General features: G+C 35.7%; 1 protein-coding gene across 1 annotated transcript in view; it reads left to right on the forward strand.

The window, feature by feature from the left end:
• The window catches only part of DNAH5 (dynein axonemal heavy chain 5), a 113,895-nt gene that overhangs the window by 51,605 nt on the left and 46,958 nt on the right, over positions 1-15,332 (forward strand). Inside the window, 11 exon segments of the mRNA XM_017738783.1 lie at positions 402-589; positions 1,171-1,365; positions 2,032-2,166; positions 2,910-3,017; positions 3,747-3,900; positions 5,536-5,682; positions 7,994-8,235; positions 11,745-11,921; positions 12,327-12,531; positions 13,022-13,164; positions 13,889-14,023. Coding sequence (XP_017594272.1) covers positions 402-589; positions 1,171-1,365; positions 2,032-2,166; positions 2,910-3,017; positions 3,747-3,900; positions 5,536-5,682; positions 7,994-8,235; positions 11,745-11,921; positions 12,327-12,531; positions 13,022-13,164; positions 13,889-14,023 — 1,829 coding nt within the window.

Genomic DNA, 15,332 nt, shown 5'->3' on the forward strand with positions numbered 1-15,332 from the left:
GTGTTAAGCCTGTGCTCAGTGAATGTCCCCAGCCCTGAGTTGTTACTTTATCTTCTCTTCATCAGCGAGCAGTGTCAGGCCTCAGTCAGGGCCCCATCCAGGGTGCGGTAGTCTTCTCTGCAGCTTTTGTAATACAGTTTAAAAGTCCTTTAAGAAAATGTTTAACTCACAGACTATAATATTTCAGTCTCTGACACCTAGACAATCTTATGGACTTTGGGAACTTGTATATTCTTACTTGAAAAAAATTAAAATTCTCCTCTTTCTTCCTTTTCCACCCCTCAAAAATAAACTTTTTTTCCCCCCCTGAAGTAGATTAACCTAATTTTTGTCTTGTGAATTGTACCAAAAAGGTGTTAAAATCATAATGGTCTTATGCTTAGTTGCTGTTTTCTTTGAAGGCCTTGCTCAGTCTGGCTCCTGGGGCTGCTTTGATGAATTCAATCGTATTGATTTACCAGTGCTATCAGTAGCTGCACAGCAAATAGCCATTGTGTTAACATGTAAGAAGAAACGTAAAAAAAGGTTCATTTTTACTGATGGAGACAATGTGGAAATGAACCCAGAATTTGGCATCTTTCTTACTATGGTAAGTATTCAGTAAGTTTCTAATATGCCAGTGATGATTGTACAATAATCCAGTCTAACTTGGTATATTAAGTGTACTTGCTAACTCTTATGTCAGTCAGTTCTTAGAACTAACTCACTGATAGTTTGAGAACATTGAGCATTGCTGCAAAGACAGTTTTTGGGGTCTTGTTTCAATAACATCAAGCACATGCAATTAACAAATGCAGGCAGCACCATAAATACAAGTTATCTCAATTTCAGATTGCTTCTGCATGCCAATTTCTGGCCCCCAAAGTATGCTTTTTGCTACAATTACAAAAAAATTGTCATAGAGATATAGGTAGAAGTGGCCAGTAAAAATAGGACCTGTAAGACAAACTCAGATTTGAAATGCTTAGGTAGAACATTTTTCTTATCTCACGGACGTAAAAGAGACTAAAATTCTGTAGAGATATGGTGGCAAGTCTGTATGGCAATTCATTTTGACATGTGATTTAAAGCCAATGAATCATTTTTATCTACCAAAATGGCATATTCCTTTGCTGATTATTCTGTTTGTGCAAAGTGCACTCAACTTCAGTACCTGTTTTTCCTCTCCAGAATCCGGGATATGCTGGACGGCAAGAACTTCCTGAAAACTTGAAGATCAATTTCCGTTCAGTGGCTATGATGGTTCCTGATCGTCAAATCATAATTCGCGTTAAATTGGCTAGTTGTGGTTTCATTGCTAATGTTGTGTTGGCAAGGAAATTCTTTACACTGTATAAGCTGTGTGAAGAACAACTGTCAAAGCAGGTGATTATATTCATATGATGGAACCTGATTATTTTAGGGGAAAACTATATATGAAGTCACAAAATATTCATGTGAGGAAAATGGAGAGGTTCGTGTTCACATTCACTAAGTAAGCTAAGTGACACTTGTAGTTTAGTAATGCACCCCTCTGCTGTCCTGGGAGATTAACTCCTGCTGCAGGCTGTCGGTGCAAGAATGGGCTTTCATTCAGAACACTGCTTATTATTAAGATTTAGCTTTAATGAATGGTGATGGCTGAGACAAATAAAGGCTTTATATATAGCCTTTGTTGGTCTTACAGAGTGTATTGAGAGGCATTTGGTTTGTGCTGCCTGTGCTTGTATAGATGTTTCTCAGTGTCCAAGGGCCACAGAGAATTCAAAATAATACTGATAAAGTATTTCTCAATAGTCCTTGGGAGCCCCGTCTTGATTCAATGACTTATGATTACATTTTTTTTCTGTCACACCTTAGATTTTAATAGATGGTAGCAGACTGGGAGAGTGAAGTCACCCATAGTCATACAGCCAAAGAATAGTTGATGGATGTTTGGAGGGATTGAAGCATGTGTCACTTCTCCCACATATCCGCCCATATCTTAAATAGTAAACAAGAGTTGTTTAATCCCTGTTAAATTAGGGAACATTTTCTTTACCTATCTTCTAGGTGCATTATGATTTTGGCTTGCGGAATATATTATCTGTGCTGCGTACACTGGGAGCAGCAAAAAGAGCAAATCCCACAGATACTGAATCTACCATTGTCATGCGTGTGCTGAGAGATATGAACCTGTCTAAACTAGTAAGTTCTGAGGGCCTGATGAATAATTTAAACTGCACTTTGGAGCTACGTGATCACTAGAAGATTGTATGTGACCTTTACACTGAAGCTAGCTTGGAAATGTTTCATTCTCTGAGTGGAACATTTTGGCTGGGATAGAGATAAATTTCTCATAGTACCCTGTGGACTCCCCTCCCCCTGAGGAAGGAGTGAGCGAGCGGCTGTCTGTTGCTTGGCTTCCTACCCGGGTTGAACCTTGAATTGTTCAGAATTTTCTTCCATATTTTCCCTGCTACCTTTGGAAATAAGTGACAAAATAGATACCTATGCAGCAACTTCTTTAGAAACTTTGTCCTGAAGTATTTAGTCACTCTTTTGAAAGAATCTATTATTCATAGTAATGAGTACCATCTCACCTATCTAAAGAGCTAACAAACCTCTTCTGTTGCTGTGATACTTACCTAGTTTTTTTTTTTTACACCAAATAAACCAGACAATTTTCTAAATGTTATTGCTAAAATCTACTATAAGAAAATCAGTCTTCATGTTAGTGGTTTATTTTGACTAATAGAAGCACCACATGATCTCTTTCTGCTGTGTCCTTCTAGTGTTTAACACCTAGAGGATTACTGTAGATGGTTCCTTATGTTCTCAAGCATTTATTTAGGTCTTCAGGACCTAGGGATTGTTCTTTTTAAAGATGATAAAATAAATAGAACAGGTTTTAATCTGTGTGGATTTTTGTTTCCCCTGATTTTCACTAGATTGATGAAGATGAACCCTTATTTCTGAGTCTAATTGAAGATCTGTTTCCAGATATTCAGCTTGATAAAGCCGGCTATCCTGAACTTGAAGCAGCCATTGATAAACAGGTGATGTTTCTTGTGATCCGTGGTGCTGTGGCATAACTATCATGATGTGACATCTAAGAAAATTATTGTTGTGGAGTCTATCCAGCTGGCAATACTATATTTTACTGTTTAGTGGAAGAGTAAGCTTTTCCATAAATCTTTACCACTGACATATTATTATTAAGCTCATTCGTCAGGAGGTCACAGAATTGGGATTATAGTGTCCTGTGGTTTTCTTGAATCCTGGTTACCGGGGTCCAGTTTGAAAAAATGCGTGTATACGAACTTGCCTCATGTGACCCAGGATTTAATATTTGTCTAAAGTCTTAACAACTGGAATATGAACTTGAGAAAAGATTTACCTACAAAGAGATTTCTTCCATTTAATTTCCCATTAGATGTTTGTAACATTTCAATAGGGCAAATTTAAGAATATCTTGTGTGTATATATAAAAAAATAGATGTATTATTGATCTATCTAATAGATAGATTATAATGTATATAGAGGCTGGTTTACCTTATTTTCTGAATACATATTTGAATACCAAATATATCTTCTTATTCCAACAGGGTTGGTTTTTTTTTTATACAAAAAGCCTTTACAAAGAGTGTAACAATCTGTTGAAGGTATATCTATATCAATCTATCAATCTATATTTGTATATATGTATATCTATCTACCTAAGGGCATCAAAATATATTTTGCACTCTAAAAAAATAGTAATTTGGTTTTCTGTCACTGTTTCTTAGGTGGAGGAATCTGGACTTATTTGTCATCCTCCTTGGAAACTGAAAGTTATCCAGCTTTTTGAAACCCAGAGAGTAAGGCATGGATTGATGACACTAGGACCTAGTGGTGCAGGAAAAACTACTTGCATTCACACCTTAATGAAAGCAATGACAGGTATGCTAGTACTTATATTGTAAACTGTTACTGAAGTGTTACACTGTAAACTTTAAACCCCATTGTTTCTTCTCAGAAAACCTCAATTGCTTCGCTGTGAGAATATATTACTGGAAGAGTGAGTTTTTGTGTTGAGATACTAATTATTCTAGTAGAATCTTTTAAAAGCTTAAAAATAAAAATGTCTGACATTCAAAGCCATATACTTCATGTCCTTTTTTCCATATTATCATACTTTTATCAGAAGTTCTTATTCTGGAAGCATTAAGAAAGAGGAATACAGTCTAGGCAGGCAGCTCAGACAAGTGATTAAAGCATCCCCTGGGTTTTGCTGAGGTAGTGCTGAAACCTTTTGCGAATCATAAGTACTTTGGTATTTTTGAACACAATGCACAAGACAGGGTCTTTGCAATATAAAATAACTTGTTTTATAACCATAAATTCCTGGTTTAGGCAGTGATTAAGCCTTCAAGGGTGTTAATTTTGTGTCCTGGCTGGAGGCTTGAAGACTGTGTGTAGTTTTTTTGTCATCTGTATTTCTAAACAAAAACATTAGTTGACGAATATCTGTTTGATCTTATTAAAATAAAAGGTCATATCCTGGGGAGAAAAACATCTCATTTGAGGTAAGGTTGTGTTACCCCATTTCACAGGCTGCTTATATGATTTTCCAGAAATGGATAATTTCTGTAAAAAATAGTTCAGCAAGCCTCTCATACATGCAGCACTGTGCTGTGCTTAAGAAACACTGTAAGCTCTACATTGCAGTGGAAATGAATGTTCCCTTTAGGAAAAAAAGGAAGAACAAAGTTGCATTGCAGTGTTTTCCTATCCTTTTTTGTAGTACCGAGATGTGAACTACTACCAAGACAAAGCCACCTCAATACTTTTTACAAAGCTGATCTTCTCACACAACCTCATGAAATGTTAAACTACACGATCTGTCAGGCTTCTATTACATGTTAGTGAAATATGATTACAATGAATATATTTTTAAATAATTTTTTCAGCTCTTTCTTTCAACATCTTGCTACTGGCTCCTGGTTAAGTTTTAATATTGGGTTTTCTAAAGATGTCTGGCACAGCAGTTTTTAAGCTGTTGCTAATGAGATAGAAATAAAGGTTATATGATCATGGTATGGCTAGATAGAATTTATCTGTCTAAGAGAATTCACAGGAATATGCCAATATCATATACTTTACCTATTCTAAGATGTATGCAAGCACACAGAAGGGCAAAAAACCCTAACCTCCAATCAATCATCTGTCTGGTATTTAGTCATTGGGTTTTAAAAATGTGCATCCAAATCAAAGATCTTAAAGCTCTATTTTTTATAAGTCTTCAAAATATTAAACTAAACCTTGAATAAATGTCATCTTGCTGCTCTTCTGTTCCAAATGAAGCCATGAAATGTGAATTTTACTTTCGAAAGTTCCAGAACTTCATTCTACTTTTTATGATGTCTCCAATTAATGAATTTTGTATAGCAAGAGAAGTTTTTCAAGTATATACGCAGGTTCTTATAATTGTGAATGCATATTAAAGCATACATTTGGGTGTAATGACTTTGAATTTGACAAAGTTCTCTTATAGCTGAAAAGAAATGCAAAACTAATTGTGATCTGCCTTCACAGATTGTGGACAGCCACATCGTGAAATGAGAATGAATCCTAAAGCTATAACTGCTCCACAAATGTTTGGACACCTTGATGTGGCAACAAATGATTGGACAGATGGAATATTTTCAGCGCTCTGGAGAAAAACGTTAAGAGCCAAGAAAGGTATTGTGCTGGGTTGAAGTTGGCTGGACTCCAGGTGCCCACCAAGTTTCACTACCACTTCTTTTCCCAGCTGAACAGGGGAGAGAAAATAAACAGAAAACAACTCACACGTTGAGACAAGGCTGTTTACTAAAGTAAAAGCAAAAGTTTGTGTGAGCACAAGCAAAGAGAAAAGAAAGGTTTGTTCTCTACTTCCGATCAGCAAACAATGTCCAGCCACGTCCTGGGAAGCAGGGCTTCAGCACACATAGCAGTTGCTCCAGAAGGCAAACACTGTAAATAACAAGTGCTGCACCTGCCTCCTCCTTAGCTTTTATATCTGAGTTGATGTCATAAGGTATGGAATACCCCTTTGGTCAATTTGGATCAGCTGGCCTGGTTGTGTCCCCTCCCAGGATCTTCCTCACCCCCAGCCCCTTGATGTGGGGAGTTTTAAGAGACAGCACCGATGCTGTGCCAGAGCTGCTCAGAAGTAGCCAAAGCACTGGTGTGTTATCAACACCTTTCCAGCCACCAATGCAGAGCACAGCACTGTGAGAGCTGCTGTGGGGAAATGAACTCCAGATCAGCCACACCCAATACAGGTATAATGAAAATGACTTCCATTCAAAGCAATACAAGAAAAAACCCCAAGCTTCAGGACATCTTTATAAAGCACACTAGCAGGAATTTTTTTTTTTTTTTTTTTACATGGAAGCATTGGGAAATTGCTGGAAGAACTTCTGTCCCTTTTACACTCTCTATTCTAAATGCTTTGTGTTCAAACTGTGTAGTGTAACAAACGCTATTTCACTGCATTTACTGAATTCTCTCTTTTGAATATTAGGCCCTGGTGTGGAAGAAAAGTAGAAGGTAAAAGTCAGTTCCCCCAGTACTGCTATCCTATGAAAAATTTGGGTACTGTCAGGATTTCTACCTGTCCTCCAGTAGCCTTATTAAAAGGAAATAAATCTCATCAGTTTTGTCATACCAGCTAGCCTTGCACATACAGTGTGCATAATCCTTCTCAAATGGCACCAGATAATTCTATTTAGGCAACCAAATTCTGCCTAAAATTATGCTGAAATATATTCTTAGACTGCTATATTAACTAAAAGAGTAGCCTCGATAGTTTGATGAGAGATGGATTCTCTTTTTTGTCTGAAAATTGATATGCGATCTTATCATTATGTCTTAAAAGAAAAAATGAAATGCTAACACGTATTGCACTACTTTCATGCTAAAATTCATACTCTTCAAAAATACAGACACTTTCAAAATAGAAAATACTTTTCAATTTAGTTTTGGTAGGCTTGTTTCAAATCTAGAAATGTAGCACCCTTGAGAATGTAGCATAACATTAACTATTGATTTTTTAATCTTTTCCCTCAAGATGAATTATATATTAGCACATTCACATGGCTTCCTCAGATTTACTCTGTAAGGGTTCTGTAATATCTCTTTATGAGTCAGACTCCAGACCACCTCATGCTTGAGATGCCTGAACTGTAGCTATAAAAACCCTCTACATATAAAAAGTTTATAATCTGTTTCATATCTCTTTGGTTCAATGATAGCAATGCTCCAAGCCACCTAGGCCTTCACAATAAGGACTGATTCTGAAGGCAGATGGACCATCTCTGACTAAAGAGCTGTCTAGCAATGCACAGGGGGACTGTCTGCTCCCTAAGGGGTGGGCAGCCAGAAGCAGAGATGAGATCTCTTTCCAGCCAGGATCTGTTGCTCAGTACGAAAGTGAGGCAAGCAGAACAGAGCCAGGAAAGAGGGAGGCAGGCTTTAAAATACATTTCTGTTACCAAATGGAAAGTGATGGAAAAACTTGAAAGGAAACTGGATCAAGTTTGGGAGCAGAACAAATGAGAAGAATGCATAGTATTTGAAAGAGGGATTTTTCAAGTGTTCATTTAACTTCTCTACATTCATAAAACTCGTTTGAAATAAATGGTGTTTGAATTTGAATATATCTATAGTTGTTATCTTCTTTATGTTGTTTTATGTAACTTGAAATAAACCTAATTTATTAGTGTCTTGAAGACTGGATTCATGAAACTTTCAGAGTATTAAAAACGTGACTTATGCTGATGGCAATTTATATACTGAAGAATGGATAATTATTATCAATAGGGGATAAAATGAAGTACCCAATTGAAACTGAGTGATGGAAGTGGTAATTGTATTAAAAGCTGAGATCATAGCTTTGTGCCTAAACTCAGAATTAGGTAAAAATTTGTTTGCAGACATAAGAAACTGGTCCTTGAAAAAAGCTAGCACTTCATCCATAGGCCTTTTTATCTGTTATGTTGGATTATAGGTGACCACATCTGGATAGTTCTTGATGGTCCAGTTGATGCTATTTGGATTGAGAACCTTAATTCTGTCCTGGATGACAACAGAACTCTAACACTAGCAAACGGTGATCGGATACCTATGGTGCCAAATTGCAAAATAGTCTTTGAGCCTCATAATATTGATAATGCTTCTCCAGCAACAGTTTCAAGAAATGGGATGGTGTTCATGAGTTCATCAGTTCTCAGCTGGAGTCCTATTCTTGAGGTACAAGAGCTAAGTGTTTGTGTCTGTATTGAAAGTTTTACTGGTTACTTATTCAGCTCTTCACTGGTGTTTCTTTAGGATCTATTTTTGCGCCTTTTACTATGAAATACCTTTTTTTCTGTATAACTTCTAGGTCAGTACTTAAAATAGCAATGTTTCTGGTAGTTTATACAAGAGTGAATAATTTTTTAAGGAACATAGGTAACACACTACACTTTTAAAAACACAGCTATTTTGCTTTGGGATAAATTTGTAATTAAAAGTATTTTATGCAATTGAAGGTCGGTTGTTAAAATACTAACTACCTGGCAGTCCATAGTACAGCTTCAGACCAAGGAGGAAAAAAGAGTAAACAAGTTGATTTGGGGAATTTGAAACCTCAAGAAAATATAAATCCTCTTGATATTTCTTAAAATTTATTGCAGTTGGGATTTAGAACCAGAAATAAAGTCAATGCAGCATCAAAGCACATAATTTTTAAATTGATGTTGTTACTTGGTTGTCTGTTAACACTCCTAGAAGCGAAGTATCTGAAGATCCAGGCAGTAGTTACTGTCTCTCTGGCATGGAATGAATAATTCAGAAAAACAGAACATATTTTAGGTGTGTTTTGGAGTCAAAAACCAGCATATAACATATTGAAATATCAGTGATTTATAGAGTCTTTTTTTTCTATGTCATCTTTCATCTTCCAAGATCCAGTAAAAATATATCCTAATCTTGACAGAATGCTTGTAACAATATAGTGAGTGACAAATTCGGAGACTTGAGCATACTATTTTTTTTTCATGTAGCAAAAATCTTGGTAAAGATGAAGTATGAGAGTTACCAAGAATCTACCTAATGCTCCACAATAATATATTTCAACAAAGCTTTCAGCACTTAAGTCCAGTGTTCTTCCATTTTAAGAAAACAATACAGACAATAGCAGTTAAAAAAAAAAAGTTGGTTTCTGATTTTTTTTCTTCAGGCCTGTGTTGGAAGCACCCATGTCCTGTTTACTTGTTGCAAAGTTGGAGGTTTGCTGCTTGTGAAGAACTAAGGGTTGCTGCAGAGGGCTGATACGATGTTTTTCTAGCAGTGTTTAAAGCTCTTTCTTTTTAGAATGATATTAAATCACATGGAACTGTCTGTTCAGTCACAGGCCTCTGCAACACTCGAGAATCATTGCTAATTCATTTGATAAGTTCCTTTGCCAAGTCCAAAATATTTGTATTCTTATTATGAAAAAAGTGCTTAACAACTTTCCTAAAAAAATTGGCTGGTAAAACTTCAGTTTTATCAATGCAAATACATGCAGTCAACACAAGTGCCTTATGTATGTAACTGCCAAGTTTTACTCTTAAAATTTTTTTTAAACAAATATGGATACTTGGGAAAGTGTAAGTGTAAATTATTCATCTAGGACAGTGGCACCCCTGAGATTCCACTTGTGTTGTTCCTTTCTGTGCTTACAACACTGCATAGGGCCTACTGATGTTAGGCTCTCACAGCTCTGCCTCCTTGCATTGCTTAGTTTGCAGACAACCACTTCTTGGATATTTAAATTGTGCTAAAGATTCAGCTGCAAAGTCAGTAGAAAAAAAACCATTTTATTTTGCATTATCACTCATGATTTACTTTCTCACTTTAAAGTGAGATGCAGGCTAAATTTATTTGTGTTCAAGTGTTGTATGAAACTAGTTTTTCTTAATCCATAACCTTATGATTTTAGTATATTTTGGTGATAGCAGCAGTATATAAAGAAAAACCTTTTTTTTTTTTCAATTTTGGATAACATAAACCAAATTATGTTAATTTCACAATGAAGTAACCTTTCCAACTTCCCTTCCTTTCCCCCTTGAAAAAATTGGCTCTAAAATTTCAGCCTATAGTTATTTATAACTTGATCCAATAGGATTTTTTTTTGTTTGTTTGTTTGTTTGGTCTTACTTCATAAATAAAATATATTGACGGCTTGTCATCATGCGTCCCTTTAAATCTATTTTGTAATTCAATATTCTACATATTCCAACAGGTCAGGGTAGATGTTAACCTTGTTAATTCTCAGATGCTGAATGAAACATAGTATTTGTTGATATTTCAGAAGAACTTTAAAAAATAATTAAAGAAAAATATGGATAACTCAGGAAGTTGTTGTATACATTTATATTTTCAATCCTTACCATTTTCAAACAACTAAATATAGCTGCCTACTGGGATGCACTATTATGATATATGCAACTTACAAGTTCAGTGAAATAGTTCTCAAACTTTTCCTGTTGCTGTTCTTGTGTAATGTGCTTCTTAAGCAGATTTTGCAAAGTGATCAGAGGTATTTGATCCATTACTCATCAACCTTCTCCGAAGCAAAAGCATGTCATCAGCTTTTCTACTTACCCCTAATATTTTTTGAACAATCAGTGAATTTTGGATATCTGTTTTAAGTACATCTGCCTTTTAATTTTTATCACTTTCTCTTCTAGCTATGCATTTCTAGAAAGGTTCTTCATATATATACCTATTTGTAATCAGTCCCAAAGTTTATTTACTTTGGGAAGTAAAAGAAGAATTTTAAAATATTATTATGGTAGTAGAAAAAATCGTAGAAGCACAATACAGTTGAGCTTGGAAGGGGCCTCTAGAGATAATGTTGTTGAATACCACCTTAGTCAAGTCAGCCTAGAGGGGGCTGCAGAGGTCTGTGTCCTGTTGAGTTTTGAGCTAGAGACTCCAGGAGCTCCAGTTCCATTTTTAACTACTCTCACAAAAGAAAAGCTTCCTCTGTTTAAAGCAAATTTATTTTATTTCAGTTTGTTCCAAATTTTATTTTGAGTTTTGGGGAAGAATCTGCAAGTGTTTTTGCTGGTGATTGTCTTTTATGTAGGAAATAAATTTATGGGACATAAATGAGAAGTATTCTTCCATGCAGATGAGAGAAAACTTCAAGGTAACTCCAAGAATCGTGTTATTACTTTGAATTAAAGGCATCAAAGAATAAATCTTGTTCCATGATCTTAAGAAATGGGTAGTTTTATTTAGGTTTTGTTTATCCACCATTACAGATACCGAGATACACAATAAAAAAGCTACACTCACCAGCAGACCTCCCCCGATAGCCTGACTTGTTTTGTACATCTGCCAGATCTTTTGGGTTTCCCTCTATCCATATTAGACATAATGAGCAGAATAAATCAAATTTGTGTTCAATACATATTATATAGTTTCTTTGCAGAGTTTTTGAATACCTTTCACAGCTGTTGCGATTAAAAAATATTTGAAAAGAACGATTTTTGTACTGTTGAACACAGCTTTTTCTCTTCAGTTCTCTTAATCTTTAACATCTAGTAGGAATTATGCATACTTGGGTAAAATTTGACCTTCTGCTAATTACCCCAATCCCCATACTCCCACTCTCCCCCCAAGAAATCAACACTGCATGCTTCCTGAACCTTTTGAATTACTATACTTGAACTTTCTGAGACTTGCATTTGGAACTCAATTTGTTCTCTTGATGTGCTTTGCAACAGGGATTTTTGAAAAGATGTTCCTTGCAAGAGGCTGAAATTCTACGTCAGCTGTATTCTTCAACATTCCCAGACTTGTACCACTTCAGCATTCAGTCTCTGCACTGCAAGATTGAGATGTTGGAAGCCTTTGTGATTATGCAGAGCATTAATATGCTTCAGGGCCTTATCCTGCCTAAGGTAGGTAGCGTGAATGTTTTTACCTATACTTAATGTATTGGAGATAATTTTAAGTAAAAAGTTTTGTTGAGAGGGATTCTTTGATGACTTGAAATGTCAACGGATGTGCAGGTTAGTAAGGAATATATTCTATTTCTTTAGAAAGTAATAGCTGGGACGTAACTTCTCTCACAATCTCACATTTGGACTTGATGTTAAGTACTGGTTTACATTAAGCACATGGAGCATGCATTGGCAGTTTTCCTGTTTTTATTTTTGGATGATTTGTTATCAGTTTATATTGACTCTGTCTGATCATTGAAGACATCTCTAAATACGACTGAAGACTTCTACCCTGATGTAACTAATGATTATCAAGTGGAGTTTTCAGGCTGCTGAAAATTAAAACCTAACTCAATCCTTCAGGAGCAAGGTGGGGAACTGACTCCAAAGTACTTGGAAAGGCTGTACATCTTCTCTCTCATGTGGAGTGTAGGAGCATTGCTAGAGCTGGAGGACAGATGCAAAATGGAATACTGGCTTCGAAACCATGCAACAGTAAAGCTTGATCTTCCCTGTATCCCAGAAGGCAGTGAAGATACTATGTTTGATTATTATGTGGCATCTGATGGTTAGTAACTCAGCAGGGTGATATGGGGTAAAATTTAAAATGTATTTTTAAACTGTGCTCTTTTTAGAGAATTACTTCAGAAGTATTTTGTAGCTTACCTTCTTTTGTGTCCCTTAGCAAGCTTTGTTTTACAGCTATACTTTACCGGTGGTATGTGTTCAACTTTTTCACTCTTGCCAGTGAGAAGTCAGAATGTGGATATATCGCTACAAAAAGCTGCATGGACTTTGTGGTGATGAATTGTCAAGTGAACAAAACCCGATAATCCTTGTCTTTGTCATAATTTACGTAGGAAGGAGGAGTAAGCCTCTTAGATACAACTTGAGGGATACTATGATTATATGATTCTATAAATTTTAGTCTGAATACACAGAGAGGGACTGCTGTACATGAGACAGAAGCACAGACAGATGAGTCAACTCAATTGACAATAAAGGAAGCAATGATGCCTTGTATTTCTAAAACATTAACTTAATTTCTTTCTTATTAGGTACATGGATGCACTGGAATACACACGTTGAAGAGTATGTATATCCCAGTAGTGGTACACCAGAGTATGGCTCAATTCTTGTGCCTAATGTTGACAATGTGAGAATGGATTTCCTTATTGAAACCATAGCAAAACAGGGCAAGGTACTTTTTCTGTATTTCATATCAAAGCAGTGCCAACAGTACACAGGATAGAAGTTTTAGATTAGCAGTGAAATAATATGTTATTGAAAAGGAAGAACTTAATTTTTTTTAGATATGAAATGGTGTTTCCAGAAGCCACATTCATGCAAATATACTTGAACTCTTGAATAGTCACTGCTTCCAGACTTTTTTGTCTTCCCCTCACTCCTTCTTTCTGTAGTGGAAATAACTGTAATTACAGCTAAGATCAGGTCAGAACAGAACCAGTATTTTCATGTATGGATGGGAGAGGGAGAAGCACATAGGTCAGGAGGCTCGTATCAGACTCTGTTGATTGAACTCTGCCTGCATGGGGCAGTTACAGAATTTATGTAGTTTTAGGTTATGCAACCCTATTCATCACCAAAACTGTATTACATAAACAATTGAAATTTTACAGATACTGAGTCTCTAGATGATTAAACCCTTTTTCAAGTAATTAACTCCTTCTCTTGTTAGTTTGATTGTGCTGATTGTCATGACCATTAACTGCAAATATTTTTAACAGGCCAGCAAAAATCTATGAGACGTTAACTATTTTACTTCTACATGTCTCTTGTTAAGAATTCACTTTACATAACTTTTCTAGTTTCTTTTCTGTTTAAAGGATAAATGGGATTGCTGAGCCTTTGCCAAGACACACAGCTCTTGTGTTTCATTTTATTTCAATGCTGTCTTTGTCTAGGCTGTCCTACTAATTGGTGAGCAAGGAACTGCAAAGACTGTTATTGTCAAAGGTTTTATGTCAAAATATAACCCTGAAAGCCACATGACTAAGAGTTTGAATTTTTCATCTGCAACAACCCCATTAATTTTCCAGGTATAGTAGTGATTAATCTTCTCATACAAGATGGCTGGATTCAGAAAATGTTCTGATAATTTGCCAGGAGGATGCTTCTGGAAGTGATTCTGAACAATAAAAAAGCACCTGTTCAAATGATCCAAGTGTCCTAACACATGATTTAAGACTTCTGTAAATAAATTGTTCCTTTCAACTTTTTCAGTAGTTATTGAGCTATTCTTGAACTTCTACAATACCATGCATATTATTTTCTTCATCATATGTTATGTTTTGTCTCAAATATATCAGTTCTCACTAACTGGGAAGATCTGTTAGACTTCACTAAACACTATGGGTAAAATAAGTGCTACCCACAACAATCTGTCATTAAAAGTGTGCTGTCCGCAATTTAGCTTTCAGTCATTTCAATTACTTATTAAAAAAGTAGCACATGCAGTGCAGCTGCTCTACAAAAAATTATGAATGCTTAACTTCTGAACTGTATTGTCTGTCCAAATTTCTACCAAACTAATTGGAATTATTTCAAGTGTCTTTAACCTCCTGGCAATATATTTGGGAAATATTTTCAATGCAGTCTGGTATGCCAGGCCAAAGCACTGGGCTGTAAGTGCTGTCTATAAGCTTGATGAATCACCTATCATGTGCCTCTATAGCCTAGCAGAAGCTACTAACATGTTATATAATATACTGTAATGTAATTTTGGTCTAAATTTCCTAGGATCTTTCCTTCTATTTATTGGGCTATAAACAAAAAGCAATGTATTTTTATAAAATATATGTAGATTAAATTGACGATAGATGACAGTCTGATGATCAGGACATCTGAAATAGATATGCTAGACTAAGTCAATTCTCTGTTAACAATCTAGATCAAAACATTCTGTTGCGACACATGTTTTTAAATTACTTTAACTTCTTAAAATCTTGGTCTAACTGATACCACTTGTGTCAGAAGACAGGAGCCTAGGCATACTGTAAGAATGCAGATATTTAGGTTTACACTGAAGATAAACTATGAATGGTTAAGTCAGCTTTCACTTGGTATAGAGTAAATAAAAACTGGACCTTAAGAAGAACAGAGAAATGGAGAGATGATGAGAAGAACAGTAGTGGTAAGTCTACTATTGGGCAAAATTATCAAGTATATTTATGTATGTTCAATTATCAATGGATGCTTTTATGAAGTACACTGATACCTGCTGGAAAGGTCTTCCAGAATTTCATCTTCAATTTAATCTTTATTGCTAGCAATCATCAGTTTTGCTGATAAATGAATAAAATGAAAGAAAAGTTTGAAACTTATTCAGATTTATGAAACTGTTAGGCA

Source organism: Corvus brachyrhynchos, unplaced genomic scaffold (assembly GCF_000691975.1).
Source record: "Corvus brachyrhynchos isolate BGI_N302 unplaced genomic scaffold, ASM69197v1 scaffold23, whole genome shotgun sequence".
Lineage (NCBI taxonomy): Eukaryota > Metazoa > Chordata > Aves > Passeriformes > Corvidae > Corvus > Corvus brachyrhynchos.